The following is a 14,932-nucleotide window of genomic DNA, read 5'->3' as shown; positions in this document are numbered from 1 at the left end:
ACATAACGCTAGAAAGTACGATTTTAGTTCAGTGGTTTTCAAACTGTGGCTCCTTGGAGTGCTTGGTGTGTATGCTAACAGTGAAGAACCTCCACCTGATAGTAGCTTAGTGGTGAAGAGCGAAGCATTTGAAAGTGGACAGAGCCTGAGTCAAATTCTGGCTCTACTACAACTCTGCAACTGACTGAACAAGTTACTTAGCGCTGTGAGCCTTAGTTTATTCATCTGTAAAAAAATAATCCAGTGTCTGTCTTACAAGACTGTTGTGAGGGTCCAACAAGAAAATGGAAGAAGAGCACTGGTAATTATACACCCACTCCTCAAAAACCAGGTCATTAGGCAAAAATTGGCATTAAGCAAGAGTCCGGTTCGCGTCCCATCTTCGCTGCCAGTGCTCCCGTGGCTTACCGCCCAGGTGCCCCTGGCGTATCTCCGGATGCACCTGGCATTGCGGAGAGCGGAATATCCACCACCGCGGATCGCCCTGGGGTTGGAGGGGCGGTGTTGGTCGGAGGCTGCCTGCCACCTCCGGAGCAGCAGGGGCCCACCATCACCTGGCCAAGCTCCTGGTCTCCGGGCGGACCCCCACACCTCGCCTTTCTACCTTCCCACTCTGCTGGCACAGGAGATGAACCTCAGCGGTGGGTGGCTTCCAGGCTTGGGGGCACGTGAGGCCCGGCCGTCTGGGCCCAGTGGAGGCTGTGGAGGTGGCAGAGAGGCCCCTTTGGGAAAAGAGACATCTGAGCCCCCTGCCCAACTCCTGCAGCCCCGGCTCCCGCTGCCTCCTGCAGGCCACCTGCCCACCCAGCTCCTCCGCCCGGCCCGGGTAGTGAGAACCGCCGGCCGCCCACACGGCCTCCATCCCTCTCCCAAACCTCATCCCCCTACTCCTCATCCCCCTCTCACCTCGGCTCCCCGTTAATGCACAAAATAGTCAGGTAATAGAATTTTTCCTAATGTTGTAAATGGAGACTGTTGGATAAGGAGATAATCGATAAGTGATGACTAGGTGTAAATGCTCTGTAAATATTACTTTACCGAAAGAAAAATGAAATAACATTTTTGTTCATAGTTTTTTGGTTTTTTTTTTAAGTTTCTTGGAAGAGTTTATGGAAAATAAGTTCTGTGCTAAGAAAGTTTAGACTATAGGCTAGTCACAAAAATCTAATGAAGAGGTTTCTACCAGCAATGAAAGAACATCAGGAAATTTGTACAAATATGGTATCCTCTCTCTTACAGTTTCTTCTGGAAATATATAAATATATACTCATTTAGTTACTAAATTTCCCAACCAATATGAGAATAAGTAGTACATAGTTAGGCAGTTTGTAGTCATTTGAAGATTATGTTTATGTACATAGTAAATAAATACTTGTTGAATGTTGCATGGATTTTGAAGAATGATTGCGTTGAGCCTCGGCAATGCTAAGGCTTCTGAAGTACCAAAATTTACCATGGATAGCACTGTTTGGATTAGCTTTTCAAACAGTGTGAAAAAGAAAATGATGAATGCTGTTGTCAACATACTGCTAACTTTTGCTAACTTTATAGGTAGACAAGCAGCCCAAGTATGAATACAGCCTCTACATGTACATTTACTTTGTCATCTTTATCATCTTTGGGTCATTCTTCACTTTGAACCTGTTCATTGGCGTCATCATAGATAATTTCAACCAACAGAAAAAGAAGATAAGTATTTCAAGTCTTTGTTTACGGTGCTGAAAAGAAATGAACCATTATGTTTTCTAAAAACATAATTTGGAATCTTTGGGATCAATTAGTAATTAGTTTCATTAGTTTTATTTATTTTTCAAATAATTGACGAGGATATCACTGCAGATACACTTCCTCTTATTACTCTTTACTCAGAAAAGAAATATTTCCAAATTTATGAGAATTTTTAAACAATATGTCAATCATTTAGGTTTTCTCCAATGTTCCCTATAGAGGCTTACTTAATGAAGAAAAATCAGTGCACTAATTCTTTTACTCTGACCAGATTTTATAAGTAGTTAACTTTATTCTGTTCTGAGTCCTGGCACTGTGTGGTATGTATTGGGGTGGGTATGTTTCTGAGCTCATGAAGTTTGCATTGTAGCAGAAAAAAATGAGATGTAATGAAATATTATGAATGTTGTAAGTCAGGCACTCTACTGAGATTTTTATTTCATTAATCTTCACATCAACCATGAAAGGTATTGTTATAGACTCTGTCTTACAAATGAGGAAATGAAGGCATAAAGAGGTTAAACGAATTTACCCAAGATCATACATCTAGTAAGTGATAGAATCAGTAGTTGACCCCATACATCCTGTACCTGTAGTTATTCTTTTAGGTCCTCTATTATGCTGTATGGAAACCCTGGTGGCATAGTGGTTAAGTGCTACGGCTGTTAACCAAAAGGTCGGCAGTTCAAATCCACCAGGCGACGCTCCTTGGAAACTCTACGGGGCAGTTCTACTCTGTCCTATAGGGTCGCTATGAGTTGGAATCGACTTGACGGCAGTGGGTTTGTTTTTTTTTTTTATTATATTGTATCCCCAAATACTATATTACATGATAGTAATTAGGATGACATGTAGCAACTGTAAAGGAAAAGGATAGGTAATGCACATGCTGGTGAACAGAGAATTCTGAACAAATGCCCAGCAGTGATAAATAAACATTTCTTAAAGCAGATGTTTAAGGAATAGCAATCCAGTTTAGATGGAGGTTAAGATTTGAGAAGAGAAGTAGCTTGAGAGCAGATGTAAGATGCCATTTTAGACATCTTTTTTCAACAGGAGGTGATATGACATTGAGGTGGTTCAAGCAAGGAAGAACATACAAGCAAGACATTAGCTTGACGATGCGTCCGATCCTGCGTTAAATACTTAACATGTGCAACCTTGGTCAAGTTTACAGCCCTAGAAGAAATAAGTATCCCCATTTAACCTCTCAGAAAGGTTACATTACTTGCACTTGGTCTGACAGCTGGGGAGGCATTTCCTCATATGTCTGATTCCAGAGTAGCTTTTCCCAGAGTCTATGAAACTGAAATTTAATAAAAATTTAATCTCAATCATGCACAGAATGATTAGGAGAGAAGAGAGACAAAAGACTGGTTCAGATCCTTCTGCACCTGCCATCTGAACCACAGTTATAGTCTCCAAATGAGTCCTTTGTGGCCGTGGAGAACAGGGGGTATGTTTAATTAAGAGATTTCATGGGGTAGAGGCTATAGAATTGTTTGTGATTTGCAGACAAATAAAAACATCAAGGAACCTAGTAGTGCAGTGGTTAAGAGTTCAGGCTGCTAACCAAAAGGTCAGCATTTCAAATCCACCAGCTGCTCCTTAGAAACCCTATAGGGCAGTTCCACTCTGTCCTATAGGATGGCTATGAGTAGAAATCGACTCAAGGGCAACAGGTTTGATTTTTTTTTTTTTGAAATCAAAGATGGTCAGGTTTCTTGTCAATTTACTGTGGCTGTGGCGCCACCCACAGGAAAAGAGGTCTCATTAGAGGATGAGGTATAAAATTACAAGAGCCAATGATTTAACATCAATTTAGGATCTTAGAGAAGACATGGAAACCCTGGTGGCGTAACTGAAATTTCATTAGTGTGCATGATTGATAATTCACAACCAAAGGAGAATTTAACAGATGTTAAAATGTTATTTATGCTTATGTTTCTAAGTATAAATGCTTATTTTTCAGATTTTTTTTCAATTTCATATTCTATTATTTTATATCTGAGAGTCAAACTTGCCTAACATTCTCATGTACTCATGTATTTCAACAAAGGACCTTGAATAATTTTGAAAATATTATAGACTTTACCCTAATTTTTAACTTAATTATTTTTTTAGCTTTATTCATTCTAGTCTAGTCTAGTGCCATCATTACATGTGTGTATTTTTTTTATTTAATATACAAGCACACACATATGATTCCCCAGCATTCCCTGTGTCATTAAATTTAAACATGTCTAGAAGGAGCAATAATGACCAGACACAGACTCAACCCAGCCCATTGTCAAGCCAATTCCAACTCATAGCGACCCTATAGCCAGTCCTAGTTACTTTGATCCCATTGCTCTTAAATGTTATTCTTACTAGAATTGCCCCTGCAGGAATAAAGACAGGATGGGTTGAATGGACCATCACTATTGCTGTTAGACAAAAGCTACTGGTTTAGAAACACTGACAACTGCCACTACCCCCTACTGTACTTCTAGTAGTTTACCTTGCAGTCTGAGCATACCTTGTATTGTCTGCCCTTATCTGAATGATTTCAGATTTTTTCCACTCTGCCAAGAGAAGGAAAGAAGATGGAACCAATACTTCAGCTAGTTAGCACCTACGACATAGAATGTCTTCTGCTAGATGCTTTATGTATATAAACTCATCTAATCCATAGACTGGAGCCCCAGTGACATAGTGATTAAGAGTTCAGCTGCTAACCAAAAGGTTCACAGTTCAAGTCCACCAGCCGCTCCTTGGAAACCCTGTGGGGCAGTTCGAGTCTGTCGTATAAGGTCCCTATGAGTCAGAACAGACTGGATGGCACCTAACAGCAATCCAGAGAACGAACTCAAGAAAGTGGTATCCGTATGTAAGTGAGGCCTAGAAAAGATAAGTAACTTGTTTAAAAACAACTAACAGGTCACTAGTACAGTCAGGATTTAAAGGTCCATTTAACTTCATATTTTTTTCCATAAGGCAATTGCCTCTTACACTTTTTAACTTCAACATTTTGATCTCATCATATGGCTCTACCAGCTACCTAAACTTCTTTCTAATGACCATCATCAATTTACTAGTTTTTCCAAATATCCATCATTCTTATATAAGTTTTCACCTTTAATAAATTCATGTGAAAAATGTTTTTAAAATCATCATAAAACATATTCTATGTTCTAAAATATTAGCACATAAATTATTAATGGATGCAAATTATAAAAAGAGAACATATATAATATATTTACACAAATGCTTTGCACAGGCAAGGACACATATGAGTAAATCCTAAATAATAAGAACCCTTTTCGGTAGCAGAAACCCTATTAGGATAACAATAACTATAATAACAATAACAGAAATAGCTAACATTTATTGAGGATTTGTCTTGCACTAAGTATTATGCCAAATGATTTGTATGCATTATCTCAATTGATCCTCTCAACAATGAGGTAGTTAGTAATGTTAAGATGAAGTGATTCATACTTTAAAGTTTAAGAAACTTGATGAGGGACAACAGAGAAGGGATCTGAACACTTGAACTGAACTCTTAACCGCAGTGTAATACAACCTGGACATACAGGGTAACATAGAAAAAGGCCAGCTTGACTTCCAGAATTTCTGCCACCCAGCTTTAAAAGAGTACATTTTGTACAAGGCCTTAAAAAGCTAATCACAAGAAAACAAACAACAAAAGCTTTTCTTTTGAAGGATTTTGTAATCTCTTCTTAGTTTCATCGTGTTGGCAACCAGAGTATCATCAGGGGAAAACAAAACTTTGATTTTCACCTCTAATTCAGAGTTCTTCCATCAGTGTTTTCCTAGTTTCTTTTGGTACATACTTGGCATGCTATGATTTTCAGCCCCCCATCAATGAGTAATAAAGAACCTGTGCTTCACTTGACGTTGGCATGAAACAAGTCAATTCCAACTCATAGCAACCGTATAGGACAGAGTAGAACTGCCCCATAGGGTTTCTAAGGCTGTAATCTTTACGGGATCAGACTGCCACATCTTTCTCCTGTGGAATGGCTCGTGGATTCGAACTTCTGATCTTTTGTTTAACAGCCGAGTGCTTAGCCACTGTGTCACCAGGGTTCCTTCCTCCCATGAGTAGATCAGATAAATATCAAAATTACATAAAGACTACATTTCAGCTAGAAGAATGGTGAATTAAAACAATCTAAGACAGAAAGGGAAGTTTTGATAAATAAGAAGGTGCAGTATGACAAGAAGCTGAATACTACCTATAAACCCATTGCTGTGGAGTTGATTCCGACTCATAGCAACCCTGTAGCACAGAGGAAAACTGCCCCATAAGGTTTCCAAGGAGCAGCTGGTGGATTTGAACTGCTGACCTTTTGGTTAGCAGCCAAATACTCTGCCACCAGGGCCTCAATATTACCTTTTTAGGGAAGCCTTAACAAGACTATCTTTAACTTTAGGACTCTACAATTACGTAGGGATTTCAGAGCTATAAATTCTCAAAAGTAAACTCCCAAATTATTCCGTCACTAAAAAGGTGATAGTACAAACCAATGTAGAATACTCATAAAGAATATTAGAAATAATTTTAAGAAATTAGTAGCACCCGAAAGAACAATTAATTCTTCTAGCTCCCCTTTGTGAAATTTAGGCTTTCCTGGTGCTTAATAAGATAGGAAAGTATAAAAAAAAATTTTTTTTTTTTAATTTAGATGTTGGCTTTTTATCGGTGCTTCTTAAAGGTTATGTTTTCTTTTACGTGCTCAACTGGAAAACAGTGTAAGTCAAGGACTCTGGGTTATTGATGATTTCCTCAGTACCTGGCAATAAAGTGTTTGCGTTGAAATTTTTTATTGGACTTGAGGTAACCAAAGAATTTTTTGAAATATATGTGGATAAGTGTACTACATATTTATTGTATATTTTTTCTGTATTAAAGGAGAGATGGTATTTTAAAATTAATAAAAAAAATATATAAAACCTAACACTATTTGTAGCTATTTTGAGCTCCTACTCTTTACAAGGGTCCTAAATATAAGCCACATCATGAGAGAAGATGTTCACTATTTGTATTTCTTATAACTTTTTCTAATATATTTGTTACTTAATAATAAAATGCTTGGTGAGACAAGTAGCAGGTTAGTCCACCACAAGGTAATTGAGCCAATCGTTATTGTATATTGTATATAAAAAATATATATATATAGCACATGTATTTTATATGTCTGTTACATTATGTATGGAGGGTTATGTGCCTATATATAGATAATCCTTTAAGATAGATTGCATTTGTAGCTACTTTGCCCACAATAAAATACATTTCATTTCTATATTAGTACATTTTTAACCTGTCTTAACTATCTGAAAAAATATATAGACAATGATTCTGGTTTTAAATAGTTTTTTTTTTTTTTTCTTTACCTTGGAGGTCAAGACATATTTATGACAGAAGAACAGAAGAAATACTATAATGCAATGAAAAAGCTTGGATCCAAGAAACCACAAAAGCCAATTCCTCGGCCAGGGGTAAAAAAATATATACATATATGTATTATCTTTAGCATATAAATTTTCAAAATTATTTTTAATTCATCTTTCATGCACTGCTATTATAGATGAACTCATGTTTTAAAAATTTGAACAAAAGTCCTTTTAAAACTGGATCTTTTTTTAACATGATCACAGTTAATATCCTTATTTTTTTTATTTTTCTATAAAGATCAAAAATAATTATATATACTTTCGCTTTTAGCTTACCTACATGACTGACTATGTGCAATGGCCTATAGCAAATTAAAATATGTTTTCAGTTGAATATCTAAATGACAATTTTCTGATGTGTGATTGGTATCTACCAATAGTGTAAAACTAACATTTAAATATTTGATATTAGAAAAAATTGCAAGAGAAGCAATTGGACATGTCATGAATCTATAACTGTATCCTACTGTGGGGCCAAAAACAAGAATAGGCTTAGATGGAAATAGTCTTAGCAGTCAAGTAATAATTTGCATTCCTATAACAATTGAAAATTTTAATATGCGTTACATGCATTTCAATTTATACTCAACACACCTTACCAAAGTGTTGTGGCTGAAGACAGGGTGTCATAAAGACAGATGCAGAATTAATACCCAGCTGGCTACATGAGTGCCACTCAGCACTTTTTAAATGGACATATTAACAGGTACCACCCAGATCTACTGAATCTGTGGATTTGAAACTTTGGTATTTAATTTTTTAAGTGCCCTACTTGACCTTGATATAATGTCTTCAGACTTGCCTATGCAACTCTTAAACAGATTTTGAAAAGCTTATGTTTTCTGGAAAGCATAACACTATGAGTGAGATTGACAAGAAAAGTAATGTATAAGTATGGACATTGTGGAAGTACATATACTCTATACATAGAAGAGATAAGAAAATATGGGTCTCTGATATTACAAAAGTGATACCAGTAAAATACAATGCAGTACACTGGTTAAAATAGTATGCCAAAGTAGAAATTTAGCCACAGGTCATTTTGTTACCTTCGCATACCTCAGGTAGAGTGGAGGTTGTCTCAGATAAAAGTTGCCTAGTATATTATACCTGATGTCCTAGGGTGGATAAGCTTAAAAACACATCTTAGAATACAAAGTTAACTGAAGACTGGTCTGATATACTGAAAGTCAACAGTATAAATACATATATATATAAATATACTCTGATTTAGATTTAACAGATTAATAATATGTCTTACACAAAGCAAGAACTCCTGACTAGGGAGAATTATGCAAGTTTTTGATTATAGATACTTTTGTTTTTTACTGTGTAATAAGTTGTGGATACTATTTGCAAAATTTACCCAACCTTCCTTATTGCTCTTGTTTCTTTGCAGAACAAATTCCAAGGATGTATATTTGACCTAGTAACAAACCAAGCTTTCGATATCACCATCATGGTTCTTATCTGCCTTAACATGGTAACCATGATGGTAGAAAAAGAGGGCCAGAGTGAATATATGGATTACATTTTATACTGGATAAATGTGGTTTTTATTATCCTTTTCACTGGAGAATGTGTGCTGAAACTGATCTCCCTCAGACACTATTACTTCACTGTAGGATGGAACATTTTTGATTTTGTGGTTGTGATTCTCTCCATTGTAGGTAAGAACATATATTAATGAGGTTTTAATTTAGAATAAAACTAAACTCCGAGTTAGGTGAATTCTTGAATGTAGCTTTTGAGTAAGCTAGTTAATGAAGAAATAAAGGAACCTTAAAAATAACAAAATCTCCACGTCAGAAGCCCTGGGCTCATACCACAGGTCTGAAGGCCAAATGATTCCTACTCATTGGAAGCATGTATTATACTATTTAATATTTATTTTCTAAGATTACCATTCTCAAAAGTAACTGTCCTGCCTATATGTAGGTGTGACTTGGAAGACCAATGCAGAACCTGAAATCGCTTCCTTTTTCTCACATATGAGATCTGTCCTTTAATAATATCAGTAGCCAGAATATCTGTGACTCTTTGTGAAAATGTTTTCTGAATTTAAAGTGAAGTTAAAGTTGCAAAATATGTTACCTTCATTTCTTACAGCTTAATATTCAGCAAGACTGTATAATATAATCAGTTCTCAACCAACCACAGTCATGTCTGTGAATCACAGTACAGGTTTCTACTTCCTCCCCTTTCTTTACCATATCTGTGTTCTGAGGGGTTCTTTTTATCCCCTTGTTATTTCCACTACCTACGTAGGCCTTGCCCAGTACCTTAGTATTGTGTTTATTTTTAAAATTATAAATTTTAGATGAGGAAGGATTGCAGAGATCATTAAATACAAATTCAATTTATAGATAGTCACACAAGCCCAGCAAAGTTAAAGGACATAGAAACCTAGAACCAAAATATTGAGTACTACAAACTGAAAATAGGTATGTAAAATATTTCAAAAAGAAAAAAATTACCAACAGAGATGACGCTAATGTTAAGATACAAGAAAAAGAATTAAAATTTGGGTAGGAATTTCACACTAACAACAAGCATAATACTAGAAGCATTCCCATTATTTCAGGAACAGGAAAAGAGTGTCCCTCTGTCACCTCTGTTTTTAAAAGTGTTAACCAGTGCAATTAGATGAGAAAACAAAGAGGATACATGTATTGAAACAAAGGAGTAAATTATCGTTATCTTCAGATCATATTATGGCATTTTTTTGAAACATAAGGGCAAAACTAAAAAAAGTGTTCAGTAACCGTTCAGAAAGAACAAATTTTAAAATACATTTGCCAACATTAATTATTGTCTACTTATCTGGATAGAAATAATTAGAAAATATACTTGAAGAAAAATCTCATTCACATTTGCAATAAAAATGAAATAAAATATCTAGAAACAGCCTTAACAAGAAATGTGTAAGAATTCTATGAAGAAAACTGAAAACATAAATCCCCCGCAAAAAAAAAAAAAAAACCAAACCTGTTGCTGATGAGTCAATTCCAACTCATGGTGACCCTAAAGGACAAAGTAGAATTGCCGTATAGGGTTTCCAAGGAGCAGCTTGTGGATTTGAACTGCTGACTTTTTGGTTAGCAGCCTGAGCTCTTAACCACTGTGCCACCAGGGCTCCTTAAATAAATAAAAGGCTTACCTTGTACTACAGTGAGAAGGCTCTCATTGTAATTCATGATCATTTTTTATCAATCTATAAATTTAGCACAATTCCAATGAAAATATCAAGGATTCTTTTTACGTGGTGGGGGTGATAAATTGACAATGTAAGTACAAGTTATTTTAAAATTCATATGGAAGAAAATTTGGAGTAATGACAGATGACTTACTCTAGATATTAAAACTATTATAAAATTGTTAGTAAGTAAACTGTAGAAAAACATAGCTGCATGGGTTTGGAAATGAAATTTTAAAAGTAGAATCACTAATTTAATAAAAAGGGCACATAAATTAAAATTGTAAAAAAATGGAGTCTAGTAGAAAAGAAAATTACAAAAACATATTCATAACCATGATCGTGAATAATCCTAAGCATGACATAAACCTGAATCTTGAAAAAAATTATGGGTAATACTGCATAAAATCATAATAGTATATGGGAGAAAAACCAAAACCCATTGCTGTCATGTTGATTCCAACTCATAGTGACCCTTTAGGACAGAGTAGAGCTGCCCCATATGGTTTCCAAGGCTGTAAATCTTTACAGAAGCAGACTGCGACATCTTTCTTCCACGGAGCAGCTGGGGGATTTGAACTGCCGACCTTTCAGTTAGCAACCGAGTGTTTAACCACAAAGAATAAGGGGAAAAATTATGTAACATTTAAGGCCAACAAAGGAATAGTACTTCCAATAGAAAAATAGTCCTTATAAATCAGTAAGAAAAAGGTAAACATGCCAATAAAAAAATGAGCAACGGACCTGAAGAGCCCAAAATGAGAAAGCTGGAAATAACCAATAAGACTACCAAGAGTCCAATAAACAAAAAAATATTGTGGATTATTTAGTTTCAATAAATCACAATAATGATATTTTTTAAACCATCCTAAAGCTTTTCTGGTAAAACTTACAAAGAAGAATGGCAATACCCAGAACTGGGGAGCCTGTAGGGCATGAGCACTTCCATACACTGCTACTAAGAGTGTTCATTTGTACAGACTTTCTGGAGATAGGTTTGGCAATATATAATAAAAATTTTAAATATGCTGTTTGGTTCAATTTCTATTAATATTTTATCAAAAGATACTCATGCAACTAGGAAAAAAGACACCTATTAGGATATTCAATCTCAGTCAAAAACTAGAAGCAGCATAAATGCTGTTGTTTTTCAATACGCAATTATTTTGACAGAACACAATGCAACTAAAATAAATTATCTCATGTGGAAATATCTCCATGACATATGCTCAAGTGACCAAAGTAGTTTACCTAAAAAATCTTGTATTTGTACGCATGCACATAGAAAAATGTCTGAATTGTTGTTCAACAAAATATTAACTGTAGTTAGTTATGGTTGGTGATATTTCAAATGATTTATATTTCCCTTCTAGCATTTTACTGTATTGTTTGAATTTGCTTTGTAAGTAGATATGATCTTTATAATTTGAAAAATTATTTTCAAAGAAAAAAGTGAGGACCACAAACTTTGTAAAAGGGGAAAATGTAAATAGCAATTCTAATAATTTTTCTTTGGAATTGCTCAGTTCTTTGATTGTTATAGAATTACTTTCAGTATAGAATTACAATCTTAGATCAATAAAATAATGAGGATGAAACTGTTTAGAGTCATGATTTTCAGTACTATGGATATTTAAATATTTCCTTTTTACTCCTTCCCTCCTCACATAGGTATGTTTCTGGCTGAGCTTATAGAAAAATATTTTGTGTCCCCTACCCTGTTCCGAGTGATCCGTCTTGCCAGGATTGGCCGAATCCTGCGTCTGATCAAAGGAGCAAAGGGGATCCGCACGCTGCTCTTTGCTTTGATGATGTCCCTCCCTGCTTTGTTTAACATCGGCCTTCTGCTCTTCCTGGTCATGTTCATCTATGCCATCTTTGGAATGTCCAACTTTGCTTATGTTAAAAAGGAAGCTGGTATTAATGACATGTTCAACTTTGAGACATTTGGCAATAGCATGATCTGCCTGTTCCAGATTACCACCTCTGCTGGCTGGGATGGATTGTTGGCACCTATTCTCAACAGTGCACCACCAGACTGTGATCCAAAAAAAGTTCATCCTGGAAGTTCAGTTGAAGGAGACTGTGGTAGCCCCTCTGTTGGAATATTCTATTTTGTCAGTTATATAATCATATCATTCCTGGTTGTGGTGAACATGTACATCGCTGTCATCCTGGAGAACTTCAGTGTTGCCACTGAAGAAAGTACTGAGCCCCTGAGTGAGGATGACTTCGAGATGTTTTATGAGGTTTGGGAGAAATTTGATCCAGATGCAACCCAGTTTATAGAATATAGCAAACTCTCTGACTTTGCGGCTGCCCTGGATCCTCCGCTTCTCATAGCAAAACCAAACAAAGTCCAGCTCATTGCCATGGATCTGCCCATGGTCAGTGGTGACCGGATCCACTGCCTTGACATCTTATTTGCTTTTACAAAGCGTGTTCTGGGTGAAGGCGGAGAGATGGATTCTCTTCGTTCACAAATGGAAGAAAGGTTCATGTCCGCAAATCCTTCTAAAGTGTCTTATGAACCCATTACGACTACACTCAAACGAAAACAAGAGGATGTATCTGCTACTGTCATTCAGCGTGCTTACAGACGCTACCGCTTACGGCAAAATGTCAAAAACATATCAAGCATATATATAAAAGATGGAGACAAAGATGATGATTTGCCCAATAAAGGAGATATGGTTTTTGATAATGACTCAAGTCTAGAAAAAACAGATGTGACCCCATCTACCATCTCTCCACCTTCATATGATAGTGTAACAAAGCCAGACAAAGAGAAATATGAAAAAGACAAAACAGAAAAGGAACACCAAGGGAAAGATGGCAAAGAAAGCAAAAAATAGAGCTTCATTTCTGATGTATTGTTTACAGCCTGTGAAGGTGATCTATTTGTGTTAATAAGACTCTTTTAAGGAGGTCTATGCCAAACTTTTTACCAAAATATTTCAAAGTCAGAGCAGTTACTAGTTCTGATTCCCTAAGATAGGTGGGCAGCACTGGAAGATGGCTATTTTTGCATTGGTAAATGATACTGTGAGAATTGTAAGTTACTCTTTAGGGATTATTGATTACAGCAAACAAAAGCGATATAATTTTTTTTTTTTTTGCTTTTAATAAATCAGAAGACCATGTAGAAAATTTTCACATCTGCCTTGTCATCCTTTCACAGGATTGTAATCATTCATTTTTTTCCCATGTAAATACAAACATCCACACATGCAAACACACTTGCACATACATATAACTAGGGAAATATTTGTTATATGGAAATCATCAGAAGTATTTTGCCTTGGCTTTTGCAATGAAATGCCCTGATAGAAGTGATGGACATTAGTGATGAATGTTTAGTTAAAGTATCTTATTATTAGGGAGCAATAGTCATTTATCTATGTACAGAGGTCATTCTATATTTTTGAGGTGCTTAAATTTATTCTGCATTGCATCAAAACCAATTTATATGTGCCTATAAAACGCCATGGGTTTAAAAACATATGTAGGCTATTCATTGGACAAATACTTTTGACTCATCTTGACTCATATACCAACCAAGTAAAGATACTTAGAGTATTGTGCTTAATATCCTGTCTCTTTTATATTCCTCTTTGTCCATACAATAACCACAAAATATGAAAAATTATTCTAAGTACACATCACATTTCTCAAAAGAAAAAAAATTAAGATAATTGAGAAAAGAAAGCTTTATTTACTATTCTTTATGCAATCCAACACTGGACTGTGCTGCCCAAAAACACCAGTAATGACCTAATTCTTAATCTTTTCTGTCACATTTTTCTGTTTGCTCATGCAGTATTGTTTAGTCATCTTTTAGCACTAAGCAGAGTTGATGTTTCCCTTCAATGAAGTGCTTCCTGATGAGCAAAATAGCTATGTGATACCATGGTGCATGTTTGAGCAGATACTGACTTGGGCACAGTATCCACTGTATACGATCTGAAATGTGTTTGGCAAGCTTTCGAGTCATAATATATGGCAGGCTTTCAACACAGACTTACATGTAGTATGAATGAAAGAGCTTTCAACTGGGATTCTTGCCAACTTGCTTTCTTGCCACTAACTTGCTTTCCTACTTTGTTCAAGTAATCCTTTTAGACCTCCATTACTTCATGTACAAAATAAGGATGTCACTTTCTCCTTTAAATTCTATAACTCTGAGGTATATTTTGCATTACCAGTAAAGTACCCTCAGCTTATAGTTTACCAAGCACATATTAATTTTTTCTTAAATGTTGTCATCTTCCCAAAGATTGGAAATCTAGTAAAAAAAAAAATCCTTGTTAATAATGAAAAGAAATGGCCATGATGCATATTTTTCATGACTTTATTCCAGGAATATGAGAATTTTTTTCTACAAAGTTATTCATGCACAGGAAAAACTGAGTTACAAAGTAGAAAGTAGTGTCACCTGGAAGTTTTTGTGGAAGTTTTTGAAGCAAATATATAGAATATATTTCATTCATTTGTTTTTAAAATTTTAAAAAGTACATAACTTCTATTTCTATGGTACGTACTTAAAAC

The 14,932-nt window shown here is 35.6% G+C and overlaps 1 protein-coding gene across 5 annotated transcripts in view; it reads left to right on the top strand.

Annotated features, from left to right (window-relative positions):
- Positions 1 to 14,614, top strand: part of SCN9A (sodium voltage-gated channel alpha subunit 9) — a 190,453-nt gene extending 175,839 nt beyond the window's left edge. For all 5 annotated transcript variants that reach the window (XM_049887354.1, XM_049887351.1, XM_049887350.1 and 2 more), the window contains 4 exons: positions 1,552 to 1,689; positions 7,129 to 7,233; positions 8,588 to 8,858; positions 12,056 to 14,614. In XM_049887354.1, the coding sequence (XP_049743311.1) occupies positions 1,552 to 1,689; positions 7,129 to 7,233; positions 8,588 to 8,858; positions 12,056 to 13,239 (1,698 nt within the window). In that variant the 3' untranslated portion in view covers positions 13,240 to 14,614. The remainder of the gene's footprint in view (positions 1 to 1,551; positions 1,690 to 7,128; positions 7,234 to 8,587; positions 8,859 to 12,055) is intronic.
- Positions 14,615 to 14,932: the final 318 nt, after the last annotated feature.

The sequence above is a fragment of the Elephas maximus genome, chromosome 6 (genome assembly GCF_024166365.1).
Source record: "Elephas maximus indicus isolate mEleMax1 chromosome 6, mEleMax1 primary haplotype, whole genome shotgun sequence".
Lineage (NCBI taxonomy): Eukaryota > Metazoa > Chordata > Mammalia > Proboscidea > Elephantidae > Elephas > Elephas maximus.
The sequence above is the reverse complement of the archived record's forward strand: the minus strand, read 5'-3'. Positions and strand labels throughout refer to the sequence as shown.